The sequence below is a fragment of the Cydia amplana genome, chromosome 4, assembly GCF_948474715.1.
Source record: "Cydia amplana chromosome 4, ilCydAmpl1.1, whole genome shotgun sequence".
Lineage (NCBI taxonomy): Eukaryota > Metazoa > Arthropoda > Insecta > Lepidoptera > Tortricidae > Cydia > Cydia amplana.
In genome coordinates this window covers 8,548,261-8,573,099 of record NC_086072.1, presented here as the reverse complement: position 1 = coordinate 8,573,099, position 24,839 = coordinate 8,548,261, and the positions used below count along the sequence as shown (strand labels likewise).

At 36.7% G+C, this 24,839-nt stretch overlaps 1 protein-coding gene across 2 annotated transcripts; it reads left to right on the top strand.

The window, feature by feature from the left end:
* The first annotated feature begins 611 nt into the window (after positions 1–611).
* Positions 612–19,442, top strand: LOC134663183 (nicotinate phosphoribosyltransferase). 2 transcript variants are annotated; one of them, XM_063519558.1, is made up of 11 exons: positions 612–839; positions 2,180–2,350; positions 2,792–2,918; positions 4,525–4,608; positions 7,640–7,767; positions 8,938–9,250; positions 11,909–12,174; positions 12,340–12,458; positions 15,768–15,929; positions 17,771–17,899; positions 18,790–19,442. In XM_063519558.1, the coding sequence occupies exons 1-11, from the start codon at positions 767–769 to the stop codon at positions 18,865–18,867; spliced, it is 1,650 nt and encodes a 549-aa protein (XP_063375628.1). In that variant the 5' UTR covers positions 612–766; the 3' UTR covers positions 18,868–19,442. The 2 variants fall into 2 exon arrangements, with proteins under 2 accessions (XP_063375628.1, XP_063375627.1); XM_063519557.1 differs by having other exon boundaries at positions 8,938–9,394.
* Positions 19,443–24,839: the final 5,397 nt, after the last annotated feature.

The window sequence follows — 24,839 nt, the reverse complement described above, 5'->3', positions numbered from 1 at the left end:
TAAAGGTTTCAATGAAATTAAAATATATTAACATTATGTAGCTTTGGTCAAATTATATTAGTTAGTCTGTGCGGAAAGAGAAGAGTCGTGAAATGTATGGGAACCAATACATTCCACGACTCTTCTCATTCCGCAAAGGCTATATGTAATTATAAAATAGTAATTTATTCACTAGTGTGCAAGTCAAGTAGCCTCTAAAGTGCTCTAGAGTCTAGACTCAGTCAGTCAGTTCAGTAGTATAGTACATATTAGCAGTCATAGGAAGTTTGTGAAATTGTGACAACAGTGACCTTTCAAACGACCTCCAAACTCCATATCGGTGACGTCAGAGTCGTGAGACGTTTTTTTAAACGCTTTGCTGTTTTTGTCTTGGGAATTTATTGAAAGGTATAGTGATGATTTTTATTATTTAAATTGGTCACATAACATTTAACGTTGTTTAATCGAATTCAAATTTTGTTTTAGTAAATCGGTCAGTAGAAAATCTCTTGATTTTGATAATATTTTTTTAGTTTTCCGCTGTCGACACTTTGGGAAACATGTTCCAAGAAAACAAAATTCTTAAAAACGACTCATGTTGTAGTCAATAGAAAATGAATGCGCATGCGTATATTTTCCGTCAAATAGTGTTTGGCGCGCTGGCTGATAAGCACAGGCGGTTGATCACGATGAAATTATTTTTTTTAGTTGCACGACAGATATCTTACATTCCTCACGTGCCTGAGCGGTTTAATTTAATCTTCTTCATTTGCAAGTTGTAACGAAAATGAGTAGTGTCGAATTGGCCAATAATAGAAGAATGGCACGACAGAATGGGATCGTCCAACCTTTACTTACTGGTAAGTTAAATAAACATTAAATTGGAGCGAATTTTAAATGTGAATGATTAAAGTTTCTATGGACTATAACTTTCTTCATATACTTTATAAATAAACACAATAACGGGAGTTTTGTTAATCTATCTAGGTTAGAAAGAATGTTGTTATTTACAGCGAACATTACAATTTATTTATTTTAGCATCTATTTAATCTATTACGTTCTATTATTTTCATCTATTACATTGATGAAATTTGTTTATTCTCTCTCAGGTAAGATTTCTAAATACTTTTGTAGATGTGATTGTAGAACATGATATTTCATAAATATGAAATATATTGAAATACTATTACAATTTTAATTGTTTTGCCAGTACATGGTACATTAAGTGTTTAAGAAATGTAGTTTATAGGTAAGTATATTCATAATTTCAAGTGATGCTAAGAATATCTTCAGAGAGGTGATTTAGTTACTCAATAAAAATAATTAATTTTGATATCAAAGCCCTTAAGTAGTGAAATAAGTAGGTACTTACATGTTAAAATAAAATTAATGTTAAAGTAAAATGTTATGTGGTGCAATAATTTTCTTAATAAAGGCAACTAATTAAACAATCTAAGTAATAGGTATAAAGCATACATTATTAAAGTTAAATCTTATTAAACGTCATATCACAAATCAGAGAAATTGAAAAGAGCGAATGAGTTACCCTTTATAAATAGAATGAGTTACCTATGCCAAATAAAATTTTAATTAAATACAATGGTATTTAATTAAAATTTTATTTGGCATAATTCAACTCAACATAATGATGTTGAGTTGAATTTTCTTTGTGTAGTATTTAAGATGTTAGTGAAAATGCTAATTAATTAATATTTTTTACAGGTTTAAATTTATACAAAGTATGTCAAGCATGTTTGGGGGGTTTCGTTTGATGAATGACTTTGTGTTTCAATGTTAAATAAATAAATAATGAATTACTTACTACATCTTACAAGGTTGTTTCTTCATTGTGTAGGTACTTTTGAAAGTGAATTTAATTTTTTGAGTTAGCTTGTAACCAGCCAGACATTTGTTAACACTTTCACTCCGGCATCAATCTTTTTGACCCGTTGCGGTATGGTTAATTGCGATATTAACTAATACCATAGCAAATTTATTAATAAGATGTGCCTCTGATATCATACATTACCTGTTTGATACACTGGCTACACTAGAGATGTAATGAGAGTTATGAAAATTTGATACTGTTGGTACCAAATTTCTTACTTTTTTATGTGATCAATATTTCATTACCATAATTAATATACTATGATATTATTAGCATAATTTAATTACAAAAAAGTATTGTTCTTGTTCTAGATCTTTACCAAATCACCATGGCCTATGCTTACTGGAAGTCCGACAAAATAAATGATGTGGCAGTATTTGATTTATTTTTCCGCAACAATCCATTCCAAGGAGAATTTACCATATTTGCTGGACTAGAGGAGTGTCTCAAGTTTTTGGAGAATTTTCATTATTCTGATAGTGGTAAGTATGTTTTAGTTTTTTAACTTGTAATGTCCAATATGTTTTAGTATAAGTCCCAAGTCTATAAAGTCACAGACATTGGAACATCAAGGTGCCAATTACTAAATAGCTTGATATATTCTCAAGGTTTTAGAGTGCATGTTGAGATATATTTGAACACCTTGTTCATTGGAGATATTTACCAAGGTGTATGTATTTCCAGAAACAGGACCTAATAATTTAAATTTTGTTAACTAGACCCCAAACTAAGATTAATTTTTCAGTCAGGTTAGTATTTAGAATACACTTATGTTTTTTTTTTTAATTTATTTTTTTACTTATTAATAACAGAGATGTATGAATTTGAAAAAAAAACCCTATATTACAGTAGCTGTTTTGACCAAAATTTGTTATATTAATTATACATTTTTGTTTGTATGTAGAAAAATATATTTTTTGCAGATATTGAATATTTGATGGCGACTCTTCCTGAGAATATTGAGCCAGAGTTTTATGCATATTTGAGGGATCTAACATGCAAGGATATCAAGCTGAGTGCTATTGAAGAAGGATCTGTAGTTTTCCCCAGGTTTGTACTGAAAGAAAATTATTTGTTGTGTAAATCAAATTTAATGTACTTTTGTTGCTTTTTTCTTTTATTAAATTTAATAGGTGATTTAATTTTATTGTGACTTAATAGCTTAAACAGAGGTTTTTACACTAACTACTTACTACTACTTATAGGGTTTAGAAATGTCTAGGTACTTAATATTTATAATTCTATTCCTAATTATTAATATTTTCACACCAAAACATAAAAATTCCAAAATATTTTTATTAGGGATGTACCGACTAGTCGCCGACTATCCGGCCACATTTGTAGTCGGCGACTAGACGGCAAAAATGGCCGATTAGTCGGCCTCATAGACTAGGAATCCTCTAGACTGAGTTTAGAGCAATTATTTCATGAAACCGATGCTGCCAAAAATACGGGGGTGCGGGGGGGACAGGGTGAGCGAATCCCGTGCCGTGATTGGTCCGTTCAAAGACACGGACCAATCACGGCACGGGATTGACTCGAAGATGGAGTAAAACTACCGTATAAGTGGCAGAGGGAGTAGCGTTACTATGCTCAGTCTAGAGGATGTCTTGTCTGTGAGTCGGCCTATTATTAATTATAGAAAACAGGACATAAATAAAATAAGAAGCCAATATTAATCTAATGTTACATGCCCATTTTATTCAAATACGTATTTAGGGTAAAAAAGTGGCCAAGTGCGAGTCGGACTCGCCCGTGAAGGGTTCCGTATTTAGGCGATTTATGACGTATAAAAAAAAACTACTTACTAGATCTCGTTCAAACCAATTTTCGGTGGAAGTTTACATGGTAATGTACATCATATATTTTTTTTAGTTTTATCATTCTCTTATTTTAGAAGTTACAGGGGGGGGGGACACACATTTTACCACTTTGGAAGTGTCTCTCGCGCAAACTATTCAGTTTAAAAAAAAATTATATTAGAAACCTCAATATCATTTTTGAAGACCTATCCATAGATACCCCACACGTATGGGTTTGATGAAAAAAAAATTTTTGAGATTCAGTTCGAAGTATGGGGAACCCCAAAAATTTATTGTTTTTTTTCTATTTTTGTGTGAAAATCTTAATGCGGTTCACAGAATACATCTACTTACCAAGTTTCAACAGTATAGTTCTTATAGTTTCGGAGAAAAGTGGCTGTGACATACGGACGGACAGACAGACGGACAGACGGACAGACAGACAGACAGACATGACGAATCTATAAGGGTTCCGTTTTTTGCCATTTGGCTACGGAACCCTAAAAATGAGCTTCTGTTCATAATAAATTCATGTGTAGGTAATTATGTGGGTGTATCGTAGCAGTAGCCCAGAACACCTTTCAGTTGATATTGAAAGTGCGACGACGCAAGGAGCAAAAAAAATGTTTTTCTAATGCATCCAAACTTGAAAAAAGCTACTGCAGTTGCCATACGAATGTAATCTTTATCGGAAATTGACGATTATGAAATTTATGAACTTAGCCGACTAGCCGACTAGTCGGCCGACTAATCGGCCATCCGAGCGCATCACTAATTTTTATTAAAGTGCTGTTTACTTTACTTGTTAAGGGATTTTTAGTTATTATTTTTTTTAATTGTATCTTATTTTGCAGAGTGCCCCTATTAAGAGTTGAAGGACCTCTAATTATTACCCAGTTGTTGGAGACGACCTTATTAACCCTGGTTAACTTTGCAAGGTAAGTAATTTATTCAACTAAGACTGTCTTAAAATCCATTACAAAGTTATAGGTACTTATGAACATGTTTTTTTATCAACTATAGGACGATTGAAGGTAGGTACAACTTGAGGACAAACCAGTGTCAATGAGACTTGTCAATCATCATCATCATATCAGTTTCTTGTTGCCCACTTTTGAGCATGGGCATGTCTTCTTGTTTGCCACTTATCTTGGTTACTATACCTTACATATATTTAAAAAAAGGCTTGAGTTTTAGTGTGATAATTATATGTACCTTAGTTGCCTGCAAATGCTTCATGCCTGATAATGTACCGGGTGTTTTTTCAACCCTTCGGCAAATTTCGCGAGACGATTATAGTAGGTATATATCATACTGACAATGTTTGACTGTGGGCCAAATTCCGCAACCGCGAAATAATGGTTCCCACATAAAAATCCTACCAAAATCAGCCAATATGCATGAAATACCTAATATTTTTCTTGTTTTTGGGGTTGGTCCCATAGTAATAGTTACTCAGTATGACCTAAATATTCACCTCACAAAATATGGTTAGTGTTGAAAAAACAACCTGTTTGGCCTGCATAATATATGACTTGTATCCTATATATGGAGAGCGGAGCGGATGCTGAATTCCTAGGATACAAACAATCTGTTATCAACAAAGCCTACATTGTATATTAATTATATTATGAATACCTAGTCGTATTAGGGTTGCGACTGACACTTTTTATCAGTTGTCAGGCTTGGTTAGGTTAGATAATTACATTAATTACAGAGATCGGAGTAGGCACTCCAACTCTTGGATTAATAACAAGTGTGGGTAGGTACTTAGGTTTTAACGTCCGTTTTTCCGCATTTAATGTAGGTCGGAGAAAAAAACCATGGCATCGTCTGTAACACCCTCTCATCTTAGCAAATGTCCCGAATTCAAATGAGACCGAGATCCTATTTGACAACCCTTATAACTCTTTTCAAGAGGAGTTCCAGAAACAAAAACAATTTTTATTCAAGTAGGTTATCTAATTATTCGGGCGAAATACATTCGGAATACCCATCCATGCACTTAAGTCACTTTAAATACAAAGTCCTAGTTATGGACGTCATGGTTTACATCCCATCTACTAATCGACTAGTAGATGAGATGATGAGGATATATAAACGTCTGTATTTATCTAATCACATCATCATATCTTATAGTACTGTTATTAGACGTTTTATCTGTCCTTGAAAAGATTTTAGTTGTTTTTGCATAGCGCAGTCAGTACTATAATGAATTCTCCAAAACCCCTGTTCCTTGGGCCCTTTCCTGACATCCAGCACGCAGTATTCCTTCCAGACGGGCTTGAAATCAAGGGAGTGAGGCACACCCTCGCTTTAACGCCATTCACGTAGCGGTACTAATATCGCACCGACTCCTATTATACCTTATACCTATTCAGATTCATATTTATTTACATAATTTATGGGTTAATTCATTTAATCAAAGCTAGCTTGAGGCTAGAAGGCAGAGTTGCATAGCTTGATATAAATCACTAGTGTCGTAGGTACATAACAAGAGAGCAACATGTATCGTACCAATAAGTCATTTGAAGTTTTGAATAGCTATGAACCAATTTCTAGGACATAGAGCAAATATCAATAGAGTGGAATAGGCTGAGTAGAGTAAGTAGAGTTAGCTGGAACAGGTAACCCAATACCTAACCTAACTAGGTTCTTTCTATATTTTAGTACCTATGTTGTGTTAGAAGAGAAGAGGTCCCTAATGAGAACTGAAACCGCACAAATTATATTTTAATCAGAATATAATTTAAATATATACCACAAATACATAATTACTAATGAATGGTGCATGTAATTTTTTTAATTACTTATTTGTATTTTTTCTACTTATAATTACAACTGCAGAACCATTCTTGTTAGTTAAGTACATAATAATATTTATCAAGAACCTATAGGCATTTTCTCAGACTAACTTAACCATTCTAAATCAACAGTGAGCAAAAAAATCTCATTGTCTGGGTAGGTATTGTCAGTTTGCAATCAACTTTTGTTTTATGGACGTCGTGCAAATACCGTAGAGCGGTGTTGAATATGTAGGTATCTTATTATCTAGTACTTAGGTACTTTTAGCACACAAAGTCATACAGTGATGTTTATTAACCGAAAGTTAAACTATACCTACTGGCCATAACTACGTTAGGGGCGGATTTGGTTGATGCATGTCACAACAGGATATTAATCTCCAGTAGCTTTCCTTATTTTTTGGAAATAAAAGATACCTACACCTTTTGTAATTGATATCGCTAGCAAACCCATTTATTCAAAAGAATAAAGTTATTTGCGTAAAATATCTACGCCTAAAAGGCGCCATGAACTATACGATTTTCTTTCATTTTTAAAGTAATGGTTTTACAAGTAGGTACTTGAAGTGAAACTCTCTATGAAAATTTGATAAATGGATAATTTCATGCCAGCAGTAGGTATACATTTATTTCTACTAGGTATAGGCAGACAATTACATTATTTATTTCGACGTATGGAGGAGACAGTAGGAGTTACATAAAAAATATAGATATATTCTCTCTTCATCTTCACTCTAGAAGTCTAGACAGACAATAGATAGTAAAGTGCCAATATTTTGTACCTAACTGCTTAGTGGAGATGCGTAGTAGACGGGTAATTATGCTGTGAGAGTGGCTGTGAGTAAACAGGGGCGCAATCAGTTTGGCCCCTAGTCCTGGGTCATGACTTTCGCCATTTTCAATAACTCACTTGTAATATTTGTAAATAGACTAGACTGGTCAGACAGATTAGGACGAATGTTGTGAATTTACATACCTACATATTACATTTTTGACCTACCCCAAGGATCTCTGCAACGAACGATCCAACGTTGTCATCCTTCAACGATTTTTTGCCCATTTCGTCGTTTTGACCAAGGCGTCTGTGTACCTAGTTGAGCACCTTCCTACTTTGTGGTATTTAGAAAAATGTAAAAACTCAGTTGATAATTTTGTATATTTTCAGCTTGATGGCGACAAACGCCGCTCGGTATCGGATGGTGGCCGGGAAAAACGTTTCTTTACTAGAATTCGGACTAAGAAGAGCGCAAGGCCCCGACGGAGGCCTATCCGCTTCTAAATATGCATATATCGGTCAGTAAATCACTTCCTTTTTATTCCTAATTTGTGGTGAACAAGCGTACGGGTGTCGCTAACGGTGCGCGACCATCATATCATAGACGATAGAATCTATAGATAACTTCTGACAAAAGTCCACTGTGTTGTGTTGGTACTTAGCTAACGGCCGAGCAGAAGCGGAATGTCAGTTTCATTGTTAAAATGCCCGGCTATCATTATGAATAAAGTACATGAATATTACTAATAATGACTTAGGTACATTGAACGTAATTGTGATGAGCACTATCGGAAATTAAACGAAAAGCTACCATTTTCAAAGGAGATTGTTAGGTGTATAATAGCATAGATTAACTTGCTTTATTATACATATTATTGATTATATTAGCGTGTTTCCGCACCGTCGGCGGACGGTGCCTGGCACCGCGCGGGCCACCTTGTGCGATATCTACCCCTCTTTGGTTCGAAGAAGCCTCAAATATCGAATAGACTTCGCAACTGTTAATCTTTTTAATCATGCAAGTTTCAAGGGCAAGAACACTTTTCGTATTACTCATGTCAAACTTTAATCGACTTTAACAGTTTTTCTTTAGGAATTTTAAGGTAAGGCACTAAGTTTCATGTTTTCGCAATGATTAATTAAAGTTCAAACACGAACATAACTGTGAGCTGAGCCGCGGTTGACATGCAACAATCTTAAAGATAAACTATCTAATGTTTACAGCATTTGCAGTAAATTATACTATCTCTGTAGTGACTGTAGTAGGTATGTTGAGTTTGAAGACTCATCACTGCACCTTATAAAACTAAGTCCCCCGCCGCGTCTGACTGTATGTTCGCGATAAACTCAAAAACTACTGAATGGATTTTCATGCAGTTGTCACCAATCAATTGAGTGATTCTTGAGGAAGGTTTAGGTGTATAATTTGTTAAGATTTTGTGTAACCCGTGCGAAGCCGAGGAGAGGAGTTATGAATATAATGTAGCTTCGAGTAGGTAAAACGCCAGAGTCACAGACAAAATCGAATGATCTAGCTTCGCAACAGAAACTACCTACACTCTAAATAAACAGAATAACTGAACCATTAGATACGTCACTCGAATATCTAAATATCAAGAAAGCACTCGCAAGTACGTATTGACAGTACTATTTATACAAGATCAAAATAACATTATCGTTATTTTCAGGTGGTTTTGACGGAACTAGCAACGTGCTGGCTGGCAAGATGTTTAACATCCCCGTGAAAGGGACGCACGCCCACTCATTCGTGACGTCATTCAGCACTCTATCCGACGTCTCCTCAGTTGTACTGCGTCACGCAGAGACAGATAAACAGTGCAATCTGCTAGATCTCGCCACGGAATGGCGCAAACGCGTCTCACCAATCATGGACGTGTCCACAGAAGAGGCGAGCGACGGTGAACTAGCCGCGCTCATATCCTATGCCCTTGCCTTTCCGTCAGGATTTCTGGCTTTAGTGGATACGTATGATGTCAAGAGGTATAACTTTCAAGGCTTACCCTCACGACACAGGCAGCATATGAATGGGCATTCTGGATACAATAGCAACTGTGGATCCAATGGTTCTAGAATACAAAACTCACATAGTACATATGGATATAGCACGGTCGAACGCACACTGAGGTAAAGATGCAATAAGTCAACCCATATTGACATTTGGTGTCTCATATTAAACTTGTAATTTTTGTTTTTCATTGTTCGTTCTGTCATGATTTTATATAAGTTTTGTGGTCTTATAATACCTATAAGTTGTATTACCTATGTTGTTTATACCGGTCTGGGGCCAGGATTCGCCACATTCATTTTACATTTACCTACTCATCGGGTTGGGCATGACACACACGGGGCGACTCAAGCGTTTCGACTGCGTACGAAACCGGAGGTTCGTAACTAGTTGCGATTGAAGACTTTTTCCATTTAAGAATCTGCTTACCTACTTAGTTCTAAAACACAGTTTATGAAATAATGGATCCTTATTGCGTAAACTGTGTAGTTAATGTAGTAAATTAATTGGTATTTTAGATAGGTACTTAAACAGGAGAGCCGCGACAAAAGGTATCTCGCCTGAGAGATAGATTATGCGTCCCTTTTTATACAGTTAAAAAAGACGGGTTGATACTGTCGCGCTGCTTCTGTGCTAGCCATACTGTGTCGATAAGAATTCTTTAGGGGAAATTTACGGTCGCAATTCGTTCAGTGCGATGACGTAATATGTATAATCGATCGCAACTGGTTTCGTACGCGGCCGAAACGGACCAAAGCACACCTAACATCACGGGTCTCCCAGCTCATCGACTCTACTTACAATCCGAGCCGTAGTTACGAGTATTATTTCGCTTTTTCAGTGAAGCGTATATGGACGGCGCTTCATGTTCAAACCGAATGTAAATATAGAGAACACCGACGAGGACTTTACATTTTGCTTCAGTGTGACGTATTGGTCCAGAGATAACACTAGGGCAGTTGTAGTCATTGGGCACAGTTGCATTGTATAGGGGTATGCACACGTTCACAGTAATCGACTTTTATTATTGCATGTAGATATTCTGGTATTTCATCTGACACACATTTATATTAGAAGCGTTTATTTTTAGTTCATTGGCAGTTATAGCAGTTATTTAATAGATTTTTAGTTACAAAGTATTTAACAATAAGTAGATGAAGTAAAGTTAAATTATAAGTTAGCTATTTTAGGTAAGTAATGTATGCTGATGTAGTTTTGGAATAGGTTAAGGGCATCTCGTTAGGATAACGGGTGGACACATTGACAGCATTATTCTTAGTTTAAATATTAAAGATAAAAATGTGTTTTTTTCATCCGGCGAAACGTGGCATGTACTTAAATTGAAATCACATATACTTAATAAAATAGGTGATATGTTTTGTGGCGAAGCTTTAAGAAAATTTTAACGCTTTTCCCACAATTGTACTTTCAGCGTGCCGAAGGTGTTAAGAGAATGCATGCGTCGAATATTCAGTAAGGGGTTATCTACACAAGTTTTGATTTAATATATAATAGGTACCTAACTCACGTTTGAAGCGGAATATAACTCGAAATTATGCTTTAAACCGTTTCGATATAGCTTTTGCTATTTTTATAAATTTTACCCTCCAATGACTGGCGGTAACGACGCAATTGCTCGTGATTAAAAAGCTCGAAATGGTTCAAAACATGTTTCTCGACCTATATCGACTACAAAAGGTGACTGATCAGACCTGCTAACCTAACATGAGTTGGGTTCTCGCGCGCGACTCATAAATTTTGCTCGACTTCAAGAGAACGCAACTCATGTTAGACGGTCAGTTTATTAATAAATTTAATACATTTATTTAAGTATCACGCGAATTTTATACTTAACATTTTTAGTTACATTACGGTTTATAGTACATTATTTGGGTTTCATTTTTATTGATGACTCCTAAGGGCGTGATTACACTGAATTGATTTCCGCATGAAATATAAATAATCGTCAGAACAGGGCTTTTGGCATATCGCTGAATGCATATGTCGAGTCAGTGTATAGGTACAAGCCCTAACATAACCAATAGGTAGTCTTTCATATAAAATCCGGATTAAGTTTAAATATAACTGGGTTTCCATCCGATTTGCATGACACTCTTATGTGATACATATCGTAATTTTATTACACAAATGATCATGATAAGAAGTTTACGATAGTTTAACACACATATATATATATTCAACGGCGCTCTGTAAAGTCATAAAATATGATGTCAATGTTTGCCACCCGGGCTAACTTAATACATGATTTCCACCCTGTAGGTAGTAAAACCTTTTGAGCGTCACTCAAGCGTTCATGCCCGTTTCACAAACATGAAAAAAATAATTGTGCCTTAGTAAAAATAATTTAACAAGATTAAAATAAATCTGATATCTCACGGGCAAATGCGTAGAAAAATGATACCTAATTAAACTAAATAAAGTTTATTTATTACGTAGTTATACATGTATATTATTCGGGACTCGAAGTGGCAAAGTTTCTAAAAACGGATTTTTATAACAATTAGAACTCATTGGCGCTCAAAAGGTTGAGACAGAATCTCCGCACCAACTAGTCAAATATCGGGATCGGGTTGAAGTTGATTGTATTTTAGAGCTAATATGTTCTTCAACAGGAGTGGACTTCTAAACTTTTGTGCCGTGGCACTAGCGCTAAACGATTGCGGGTACCGCGCGGTCGGTATCCGCATAGACAGCGGGGACTTGGCATACCTCTCCGTGCTAGCCCGGGACACGTTTGCCAAGGTCGGCGATGTGCTCAAGTTGCCATGGTTTTCCACACTGACTATCGTAGCTTCTAACGACATAAATGAGGATACTATACTGAGTTTGAATGAACAAGGTCACAAAATCGACTGTTTCGGCATTGGAACGCATTTGGGTAAGGTTAACTTCGTTTATGAGAAGACTTTCTTCACATTTTTGATGTATATGTTCGAATCAGACAAAGTATTTATTGACACCCAGTTTAGAATCAGTCCTAAAATTCGTACAGGTATTTTATCATGTAAATAATACGTATTGATGATGTCAATTCTGTTTACAGTGACTTGTCAACGCCAGCCCGCACTCGGATGCGTCTACAAACTGGTGGAAATCAATGGTCAGCCAAGAATTAAGCTGAGTCAAGATGTAGGCAAAGTTACGATTCCAGGTCACAAAGAGGTAAATTATTGTATTTAATTATTCTGTACTACTAAGCTAGCAAAACCCTTTTGGGATTTGGAAAACGGCTCTTGCGGTTCCGACGTAAACTACGAATTTACCTGTAACTACGCAAATGTATAAGGTAGTTTTCTATAGATAAATTGTTGCACAATGGCTATGAAACCGATTTACGGAAAACATACACTGAAAACAAGACATACCTACCTACATAAAGATCATGAACTCATTGTGACTTCACATAATACATCTTTATTTTATAAATATAACTGATTACTTAGTCCATTATCACTCACTCTTTTGGGATAAATTGTTTTGTCTTTTTAATCGACGGTTAAGGATGACTCACGCTAGAACGGTCCGGGCTGAGGCAACCGACGCTTCATTTTCTATGTCAGGAGACCCGCCCGTGAGCATGTGATGCTTTCTATATGACGGCGGCAGATCGTAAAATCGGGCATATCATAAAACGCCGCCATTTCATGACCTGACTAGCGACTACCAGCCTATAGAAAACGAAGATGCCTCGGCCCGACTCCGGGCCGTTCTAACGTGAGTCATCGGCCTTTAGCCATTCAGATATTAGAATCAATCTTTGAAAACGTCACTATATAGGTGTTTCATAGGTCCTAACTCTAACCTTGTACTCATGTATACTTGAGTCATAAATGCATTTTAGTATTACTTAATATGTATACCTATACCTACGCCCTACGGTGATGTAATGGTAACCGATCCAACCAGCGGTCGACAGCTTACAAAGACAAGGAAGGACATTTGATAGGTTACTGTTTTGCCTTTTGCGGTTGTTGTGTAACTTAGTGAGGATATGTATTGTTAAGATTTAATTATTTACTCATTTGTCAACTTTACATAATAGAACTATTGCAAATCTATAACCGACTATAGGCTGTGCTATAGGTATGTAATCTACTCATTTCTTGTGTTATGCGAGATTTCGGGCATTTTACTAATCCAATCAAGGTTCCACTATAAATTTTGTAACAGACTGATATCAAAATGTAGTATAGTTATTACAGAGCGAATAGCTTAGTTCAATAAGTATACGGTTAGAATATTTTTTATTGGCGCAATTTCACACAGATTAAATAAATAAGCACGTTAGCACGGTACTTAATCGAAGCCGTTCACGCCAATTACATTCATACCAGGGATGTTGCGGATGCAGATTTTTTGACATCCGCGGATGCGGATGCGGATGCGGATTTTTAAAGGCTCACATCCGCGGATGCGGATGCGGATGCGGATGTCAAGATTAGGTACTTAGAAAACGTCAAATATTACATTTTTAGTATTTTTTTTATTAAAAAAACCAAACGTTTAGTATTTGAGCAAGAATATAGGTGCGTTATATTTAATAAACAGTAACTTCGCCGACTTTTCTGGATCTAGACGATTTCGTTATAGGTAATGACGAAATTACCTAGCACTTACGCCGCCGCTAAGACGTTCCTGTACCGACTTGTTCAACATCCGCATCCGCATAAGCTCCGCATCGATTTTATGCGGATGCGGATGCGGATGCGGATGTTGAAAATAATGCGGATGTTCCGCGGTTGCGGATGCGGATGCGGATGTTCGCAACATCCCTGATTCATACGTATTAATTGATTGTAGGCTTTTTGCTAGTCTCATTAAAGAATTATCTAGACTAGTACTTATCCGCAATTTGTAAATCTACACTTGCGAATATTTTGAAACTACTGGTTAGGCGTATCTTTGACCTGAATAATCTATACGCTCCGACGTCATACGTCAGACCTTGTAACCGATAAATTATTCCATATTTAATCGTTATCTCTTAAGTTCATGGCCAAGCTGGGAGTATTTATTTGATGAACATTTTTCAATATTAAAAAAGTTCATATGAACTAGGCAAATTCGACGTGATCGATGCATAATTGCCTTGAATTCCGGTCAACTATCGATTGACACTTGGAATCCACAAACTGTTAAATAGAGAATCATCTAACAGGATGCTAAATAGATAACAAAAGTAAAACAATGATTTAGGTATCCTTCTCATGAAACCCTTCATTTTATTTATTATTAGTAGGTATCTAACTAATCTACATGCTGAATCATGATTATTTAATAGGTATACAGTCAGCAGCCAAAGTTACTAAGCGGGCGTGGTGTTCAAAATTACCTCGACACACTCTTATTCTCTTAACAATAAAGTCGTGTAAAGAACATTTTGAACACCTCACCCGTTTAGCAACTTCTGCTGCTAACTGTATATAGAATAGATGCACATCACACACAAACTTTTCTCGAAGTATTGAGCACCTGTTTATCTTTTTCATTGACAACAAACACTCATTACCAACTACACACTGGCACAACGACCTTCTCAGTGAAAAAGGCGGAAAAAAAGCGCGAATAGTTCACTTCCCATTGAACATTTTAATTTGGGCCTTTTTCTACTGACAAAAGTTGGGTGTGTTTCAGTATTCTTACAACAAATGAGGAGTGTCTTTTCAAAAGGGTTTATTTTTTCTGGGAATCTATTTCTAAATTGGACCTTAAGTTTTCTTGAGCAAGGTTCTTTCTAGAAGTACCGCTAAGAAAAAAATAAACCCTTTTGAAAAGACACTCCTCAAATACAATTTGGACACCCTAACGATTGGCGTCTCGATGAGATTGTAGGTCTACACCGTACCATAGAGAAATATAGTAAGACAAGAGTGCTCATTCCATACATCAGTTTTGGTACCAAAAGGACTATTATTTTCACAGTCTTGACACCGACAGGAAAGTCTTATGTTGTTGAGCATTAGACTTTCCGGTCGGTGCTACGTCTACTGTCAAGTAGCAGTACTGATATTCCGCTACTCGATGCTAGATGTTGACTGAAAATAATAGTCTTTTTGGTACCAAAACTGATGTATGGAGTGAGCAATCTATTTATGTCTTTTTTTCTCTATGACCGTACAAAGAAAACTTGTACCAAAAGTAGAATGTTGAACAATAGTTTTGTATGATCATAGAGAAAAAAATACATAGAGTGCTCACTCCATACAGCAGTTCAGACTATTAATTTCAGTGTCTACATCTAGCATCGAGTAGCGGAACTATCAGTACTGCTACTTGACAATAGATGTAGCATCCACCGGAAAGTCTTATCTCAACATCATAAGACTTTCCGGTCGGTGCTACATCTATTGTCAAGTAGCAGTACTGATAGTTCCGCTACTCGATGCTAGATGCTAATAGTCTTTTTGGTACTAAAACTTATGTATGGAGTGAGCACTCTATGTATTTTTTTCTCTATGGTATGATCAACAGGCATACAGACTGTTCGGGGCGGACGGGCACGCGCTCATCGACCTGCTCCAGCGCTCCTCGGAGCCGCCGCCCGCGGTCGGACAGAAGGTGCTCTGCCGGCATCCCTTCCAGGAGTCCAAACGGGCCTACGTCATACCGAGCAAAGTCGAACACCTTTATAAGGTACACTTATTATTCTCTTTATTTATTTCTCTTCTCTAAGTTAGGGTTTTTTACAATATGAATATAAAAGTAAAATATAAAAACACTTACAAAACAATAAAACCGGCCAAGTGCGAGTCGGACTCGCGCACGGAGGGTTCCGCACCATCAACAAAAAATAGAGCAAAACAAGCAAAAAAACGGTCACCCATCCAAGTACTGACCCCGCCCGACGTTGCTTAACTTCGGTCAAAAATCACGTTTATTGTATGGGAGCCCCACTTAAATCTTTATTTTATTCTGTTTTTATTAGTATGTGTTGTTATAGCGGCAACAGAAATACATCATCTGTGAAAATTTCAACTGTCTAGCTATCACGGTTCGTGAGATACAGCTTGGTGACAGACGGACGGACGGACGGACAGCGGAGTCTTAGTAATAGGGTCCCGTTTTTACCCTTTGGGTACGGAACCCTAAAAGCCTAACCTAGGATGCCGCCGGCAGCGGGGCAGGGCCCAAGCTACAGGTACACTTTATTGTTAAACGACTGTCTTAGGGGTTGTGCACAAATCACGCGTGGCTCCTTTTTGACCCTCCCCCATGGTGTTATTTGGTGAGGTGTTTGGCTTGATCAAGGCCACGCGCTCCAAAATTTCGTAAAATAAACTCGCTATTTAGAAGTGCGGAGTCTTCACTCCATTCCAAATTTATGTCGAAACCGAGAAAAAGTATCTACTCATGTGGTAATAAACTTTGATAAAAATATGTGAGGTCTCCTTATAACAAGGTCTCCTTATCTTGCAATCTTTCAGGCAATGAACTTATAATTTGCATATTGTAATATACAATTTCCTATATAGGTACATATATTATCTTCTTCATTACCTATTGTAAACATAATGATAAGCAGCCAATGTATTTTTAGTTTGTTTTTTTATTGACGGTTATTGCAGTAGGTATGATTATGTAAATGAACGTCGTAAATAAAAGTTCCCTTTTTAAGTGAGCGATTGCATTACTACTTTTAAATATGATATTGATAAACGTATTATAAAGTAAACTGGCAATAAAAATAAATATCATGGGGCAGTTTTGTTACAACAATCGTTACCTGTAAGCTCAATAAAACTTGTGTTGTAGGTTCTAGACACTAATGTAAATCATCATCATCTTCCTCACGTTTTCCCGACATTTTGCCACGGCTCATGGGAGCCTGGGGTCCGCTTGGCAACTAATCCCAGGAATTGGCGTGAGCACTAGTTTTTACGAAAGCGACTGCCATCTGACCTTCCAACCCAGAGGGTAAACTAGGCCCGTATTGGGATTAGTCCGGTTATAAATAATATATATAAAAACTTAAATAAATAGGAAACAATCATAATTCGGGCGCAAATATACGTGCTCATCGCAAAAATAAATGCCCTTATCGGGATTTGAACAAATGGAGGGTAAAAGGGTTACATCAGCGAACTAGAATCTACCAGAACCAGCATACATATGTACATTATATATACCAGGGGCGTCTGAAAAGTTCGCGGCCTTAGATTTTTTTAAAGAGGGTATTAAAGTAAATGTTAATCAATAATCGTTAATGATCGTTAGTAATGGCGGCAATATTTAACCTGCCAAAGAGGCGGGGAAAAAGTAGCATTTAAAAAAAAAATCTAGCTTAGGCCGCGAATATTTCAGCCACCCTATATATGGTTGCCAGAACAGATACCTGTGTCTTTCACCTCCACGTTATCGCATACAAATGTAGAATCCGTCACTGGGTTATAAACATTTCTACCGTGGGCTTTCACTACCTGATTGTGGATTTAGTTGTTTGTAATATGTATTAATATAAAATATTATGTTTCCAGGTGTGCTGGAAAGACGGCAGGGTCTGCTACCCGCCGAAGCCGTTGTCAGAGGTACGCCAGCGCGTGCAGGCGTCTCTGCGGACGCTCAGACAGGACATCAAGCGGAATTTGAACCCTACCCCATACAAGGTAAAGCTTATTTTTACACAAAATGGATCGACTGAGAAGTGCAAAGTATTCGCCATAATTGTTAGACAGGTTAACTCGACACAGGGCGCTGTTAATTCGCGTACTGCATTGAATATAATGATTTACTTAAAATGTCATTAGATAAAATAATAAAAAAAACTCAGGACGGGCCTTACGGGCACTAAAAATGGTACTAGTTCAGCGGTGTCACTCACGAATTCGAGCCAATCGTGCAGTCTAACTAGTTGCGACCAATCGCGCGCGTGATACGAACTCATCAACCAATCGCGTTGTAGCGGTGTCATAGCGGTACTGGCCCTATTTATGCCCCATTCTTATTGCCCGTAAGGCCAGTCCTGAGATATACGTCAATGAAAAAAACCGGTCAAGTGCGAGTCGGACTCGCGCACGGAGGGTTCCGCACCATCAACAAGAAATAGAGCAAAACAAGCAACAAAAAAAAGCAAGCAAAAAAAACGGTCACCCATCCAAGTACTGACCCCGCCCGACGTTGCTTAACTTCGGTCAAAAATCACGTTTGTTGTATGGGAGCCCCACTTAAATCTTTATTTTATTCTGTTTTTAGTATTTGTTGTTCTAGCGGCAACAGAAATACATTATCTGTGAAAATTTCAACTGTCTAGCTATCACGGTTCGTGAGATACAGCCTGGTGACAGACGGACGGACAGCGGAGTTTTAGTAATAGGGTCCCGTTTTTACCCTTTGGGTACGGAACCCTAAAAAACGGATTAACTTATCTTTATAGGCGCACCTGCCTTCTGATGTGTTATCACTTGACACTATAACTGCATGAATTATAGGTATATTGTATAAGTTTTCTATATATACATTACGCAAGTCACTGACCACGCATGTTTGTAATCGTCAGGTGGCGGTGAGCGATGACCTCTACAACTTCATTCACGACTTGTGGCTGCAGAACGCGCCTATCGGGGAGCTCTCCTGAAATTAGCACTTATCTTACCCACTCATGATCACCAATGTTGCATGTTTTCTATCTCAATATTTACCCATTTGGTAAGCTAACTTTGCTTGATTTTTCGTGCGGCCATTAGAGCACTATTTAAAGAAAAAATATTAACCCCCTCAACTCCTACCGTCGCGATATCTGGTTGGCAGAACAGCTGCCTCTGTCTGTCTCCCTCACGCATACGAAATGTAGAAGCGCTGGGAGATGAGGAATTGATAATAAATATACTTAGCGTAAGATCACTATTGTATTTAATCAAGAGATACTAGTCACGTAAAATTAGTAAAAATTCAAAATCAAAGAAACCTTGCAATATGTTTAAACATAAATATAATAACATCAATAACAATCAACCAGTGTATTTATAAGCAATCTACAAAAACACTTTTACAAGATTTGTTATATTTATATGGATGGTAAGCATAAGAATAGTCATGAAAATATTTGCTAACAGATATAATATATGCTTTAGATCGTAAGTAGTAATAATACCACGAAAAGTTACATAAATGTAATATGGATTACAGCCGAGAGAAAGGTTTTAAACCCTGTAGACCTGTAGTCATTGGTAGGATATAACAGTACTCTGAGTCTGAAGTGTTTATTTTCCAATTTAAAGGAACACAATGTACAAAACATGTATTTATATTTTATTCCACATAGTTATGTAGGCAACTCCATTTCCAAAATAGTGAGTAAATCACTAAGTAACTTATTTTTTTACTCTATGTGTTTTTTGAAATACGTTCACAATTATGTAGGTCACAAGTGTCACAACCAGCTATGTTTTGTTCGCACGTGCGGCATAAATACACCCGAATTAGTACTTGGGCGTTTTTTTTTTTAAGTTGTCCCCTACACTTTTTTTTCAAATTTGGGATTTTTTATGTTATTTCTACTCAGAATCACGAGCTCTTTCTATCCTAATAGGAGAAAAAAAGTATCCCAAAATTTACATACATTTTTCGATCTTTCCATTCCGCGACCGCCATACAAAGTCTATGAAAGATGGTGACGGAATGGAAATAAAAACCTTAGGACACTTTTTTTCTCCTATTAGGATAGAAAGAGCTCGTGATTCTGAGTAGAAATAACATAAAAAAATCTCAAATCTGAAGAAAAAAGTGTAGGGGACAACTTAAAAAAAAATGCCCACTTTATGAAGTGCATTAATTTATTGATTAATCACTAAATACATTTTACATATTTTTCAAGTGCAAGCATATATTGTATGATATTATTTTATACCTATATTTTTATATGGTTGATGGAACTTAGTGAGTAGGATGCTAAATATAGAACAAAACACTCATACACCATGAACATAAAATGTCACCCTAAACATGAATTCATCAGGACCAGGATGCATACACGTTACATCTACTTCTAAATGGACAAATAAATTAAATAGTGATTTATACCACATAATAAAAAATAGTATTTCACACTCACACCGACAAACAAAACCGACATTAGGCAGCATAAGATGGTTAATTATGCTTGTTCTCCGATCTATGAAGTATTCCTGTGATCGTGGCGTAAAACAGCATAGATTGATTGATATACCGCTGGCCATACCTTTGTGATAAGCTTAATACAGAGTGCATAGCTTGTTTTATTTGTTTCGAATTTGTTATGAAATCTAATAATTCATTTTCCCAGGATACAATAAATTAAGTACCATTTTGTTTGACGTAAAAGTCAAGCAATAAACACTTATTGTGAATTTAGTCAATCAATGGGAGTACCTATATGTATTTTTTTTATGAACAACGAAATTAATTTAATTATCTGCTGTATCCTAGACTAAAAAGTAAAGTTAGATAATTATACTAAATACAACTTGTCAGGCCCCAAATTAATAATGATTGGAATCTATTAAGATAAAATTACTTAATTACTTTTACAGCGTACGGCAAATATCCCAGGAAGTTTTAGAAATTTGTTATTATAGCTACCTATTTATTGCTTGTGTTGTGATGAATTAAATTAAGTGGTATGTATACCTAGTAATTAACGAATAAGTAGTGGTAACCACCTGCTACAATTCAAATATATATCTAGTTTCTTATGATGTCACTTAAATTATAAAGAAATAGAACAAATGAGTACAATAGGTAATCTGTATTTCCAATGCATGAACACTATTCTGTCAGATAAGTAATAAATAAGGACAGGTAGTCTCAATATACAGAACGTTGCGATCTTCCTTACTGATGATGACAGCACACGTTTTGGCTTCTGCTTTTATTACAACACTTCAAACACTCACATAATATTTCTAGATAGGGTTCTTCTAGTGCGGGTCGAACTCGCGCGCGAAGTGTTCCGTACCATTACGCAAAAAAACGATCATGAGTTACATCGGAGTCTTAGTAATAATAAAGTCCCGTGTTTACCCTTTGATACGGAACCCTAAAAACCATACAAAATATACATGTGACTAAGGTCACAAGTGTCACAACTGACCTGCTAGCATGAGTTGAGTGTGTTCTTGCACGCCACTCCATAATGTCTGTCATCGTTAAAGAGTTCGCTCAATTATATTGTATGGAAAGTATCATAGTAAACCGCCGCGCCGGGTGACGTTGATCAGTCTGTCAAGTGTGGATCGTGCTGGCACTTAGATGTACTTATGGACTAGTGCGCGAGAATGCAACTCATACTAGCCGTCTGAGGAACACAACTTTTAACTAGGAAATCCCTGGACACAGAAATTGGACACTCACGTAATTTTATCTATTTATTTTATCGAATTACGTGAGTTTGGTATCAATGTTATCATGATAAAAATTAGAACACAACTTTGTATATATACAGACGGCTTTACAGTCTTTATTAATTACTTGTCTCTTATTTGTATGAACCATAGCAATAAAGGAATGCACTGGCCTATATCAAGAACATAATTTCTGTGCCTTCAAACAAAGCATTATAATGTAAGTGAACAATGCACACATTTTTATGAATTATTGTAAGCTATAAATGTTGTAATAGAGATATCTATTTAGTTTTGTTAAATACAGAATAGTATGAATTTTATTATGTTTGTGTTTTAATTAACTACTTACACCCCTTTTTACTTATTCAAAATAGATCTATGAAAATGTCGGCGTCAGCTAGAGATGACTTACGAATATTTTATACAATATTTTCATTTCATACAAAGTTAAAATCTACCCTGTCAAGCCATTTCCGTCAGTAGAAAAGAGCAGCAAATTTAAAAATTTAGGCGCGAAAAGCTATCGTCCCATAGAAAATTTGAATTTCGCGCCTATTTCTACTGAGAAACCTGTTTGACCGGCTACCTATATTTTTTAACCCGTGGAGCCCACCCCACGCCACCCCAGAATTACCGTAGTATGGAACTCCTATACTAGTTGATTTTAATAGTTATTTGTACAACAAGAGATCAAAGTTTGATATTTCTTCGCGTGCTTATTTTGAGTCCCGTGCAAGCGAAAGATTCTATAATTTAGAATCTTGAGCGTAGTAAGGTACTCAAAAGCGCACGAGATGTAAATAACTTTGATCTCGTGTAGTACACAACATTTTTCACCTGAGTAGTGAGAACATACCCATTAGACAACTTGAAAAATGTAATCCTTCTTCATCACTTAATACCTGCACTCATGTTTTCTTAAGATATACAAACAATTAAGTTTAATTACCGCAATGGAACACAAAAACAAAACGTAATAATAAATTTCAGTAAAATAATATGGAAATAACAAACATCAACTGACACTTCAATCGACAACTTTTTTTTGTAAAAAACAAAAACTTTGTAAGATACTATACTTGGTCAACCAGATCTTGACAGTAGAAAAAGGCGGCAAATTTGAAAAATGTAGACCAATGTAGACGCGAAGGGATTTCGTCTTTTTTTACTGACAAGATTTGGTTGACCAGCTTTATTATAGAATCTTTCGCTTGCACGGGACTCAAAATAAGCGCTCGAAGAAATATCAAACTTTGATTTCTTGTTGTACAAATAACTATTGTCTGTTTATTTTTGCTAACAGTGTGAAAGGGACAAAGAATAGAACCCAAGTATTTCGAACTTGTATTATTAGACCCCGCATGTTGAAATGACATTTGACTATAAAGGTCACTTGAATGTCATTCTCACTCAGTGAGCAAAATCGCATTTTGCTCACTGTTTTTAAGAATCAAAGGACCCTTGTTCGAGCTGCTGAGGTGAAAAAGAAATTAGCCCCTATTCGCACGGCAGCTTTTTTAACGCGCGTTAAAAAAGCGCTTGAATCTGTCCACACTCTAAATTCGATTTAACGACCAAGGCTTAAGCTTTAGTTTCCTCCGAAAGCGGTGCCGTCATATAGCGGCCGTCTCCATACAAATACTACGACATTCATATTTAGCCGTATTATTTAGTATGGAGACGGCCGCTATATGACGGCACCGCTATCCTAGGAAAACCGATCAGAGGGCCTACCGCGAACCACGTTCGACGTGTTGCCTCTCTGTCGCACTTGTAAATTCGTACGTAAGTGTGACAGGGAGGCAACACGTCGAACGTGGTTCGCGGTAGGCCCTAAAGTAAAGTCGAAAATCCAACAACGCTTGATAAAAAGCGCCACCGCTGTCGTGTGAATAAATACACATGTATCCATTTGTGTCATTCAAACGCTTTTTTAACGCACGTTGAAAAAGCTGCCGTGGAATGGGGGCTTAAATATTTTCCCCTTAGAAGGTAGGATCCTATAGAAGTGGTATACGCGTGCCTCCGTGAGGGACAAAACAGGCAATGCGACAGTATGATTGGTCGAATTTATAAGTATAGCTGGTCAACCAAATCTTGTCAGTAAAAAAAGGCGCGAAATTCAAATTTTCTATGGGACGAGATCCCTTCGCGCCTACATTTTTCAAATTTGCCGCGTTTTTCTACTGTCAAGATCTGGTTGACCAAGTATAGTTATCCTAAGGCCCCCTCCAGACTATGTGCGTGAATCGCGGCGAGAAGCCGCAAACGCGAAACGCGAGTGTGGAGTCGATTTCGCTATTTGAGAAAATCGAATCCACACTCGCGTTCGCGCCTTTGCGCCGCGATTCGCGCACGAGTGTGGACCCCTCCACTTATCCAACTCACTCACTGTAATCAGTTCCGTTTTTCCTTTTGTGCAAACAGAATCCTATTTTTTATAAGTAATATATTTATACATCTCAATATTCTCAATCAGCGTGAAATATGTACTTATTATTTACCAGGAAATAAAAAATATACATGTTTTTTGTCACTAATGGCTTTTAATAGTTATTTGTACAACAAGAGATCAAAGTTTGATATTTCTTCGAGTGCTTATTTTGAGTCCCGTGCAAGCGAAAGATTCTATACTACTAATTTAGAATCTTGAGCGTAGTAAGGGACTCAAAAGCGCACGAGATGTAAGTAACTTTGATCTCGTGTAGTTCACAAAACTTTTCACCTCAGCAGTGAGAACATATTATAGAACCCGAAAAATATATTCCTTCTTCATCACTTATCTCTATTCACTCATGTTTTCTTAAGATATACCAACAATTAAATGTTCACCTTAGCAGCTCGAACAAGGGTACTTTGCTACTTAAAAACAGTGAGCAAAATAGCATTTTGCTCATTTTGTCTCACTCAGTGAGCAAAATGCGATTTTGCTCACTGTTTTTAAGTAGCAAAGTACCCTTGTTCGAGCTGCTGAGGTGAAAAAGATGATTCATGGGTAGAATCCGTGCGGAAAGAGAAGAGCCGTAGATTGGATTGGATCCCATACATTTCACAACTCTTTTCTTTCTTTCTTTCTATATTATACTACTCTTTGCTTTAGCGTCAACTAGCCTCTGCGCTGCGAAACGTACCTAACGAAACGGAACGGAACGCCGAACGGCAACGGGCAAACGCCAAACGGTATCTGACAACTAACCTCAAGACTGATTTTTTATCGTTTTATATA

What these genes read in the sequence shown, in the direction of transcription:
- LOC134663183 (XM_063519557.1), top strand. Translation starts at nt 767, where the DNA reads ATGAGTAGTGTCGAATTGGCCAATAATAGAAGAATGGCACGACAGAAT. An exon ending in CGTCCAACCTTTACTTACTG is followed by an intron (nt 840 to 2,179) that starts GTAAGTTAAATA and finishes TTCTTGTTCTAG; the next exon opens with ATCTTTACCAAATCACCATG. An exon ending in CGATTCCAGGTCACAAAGAG is followed by an intron (nt 12,459 to 15,767) that starts GTAAATTATTGT and finishes TATGATCAACAG; the next exon opens with GCATACAGACTGTTCGGGGC.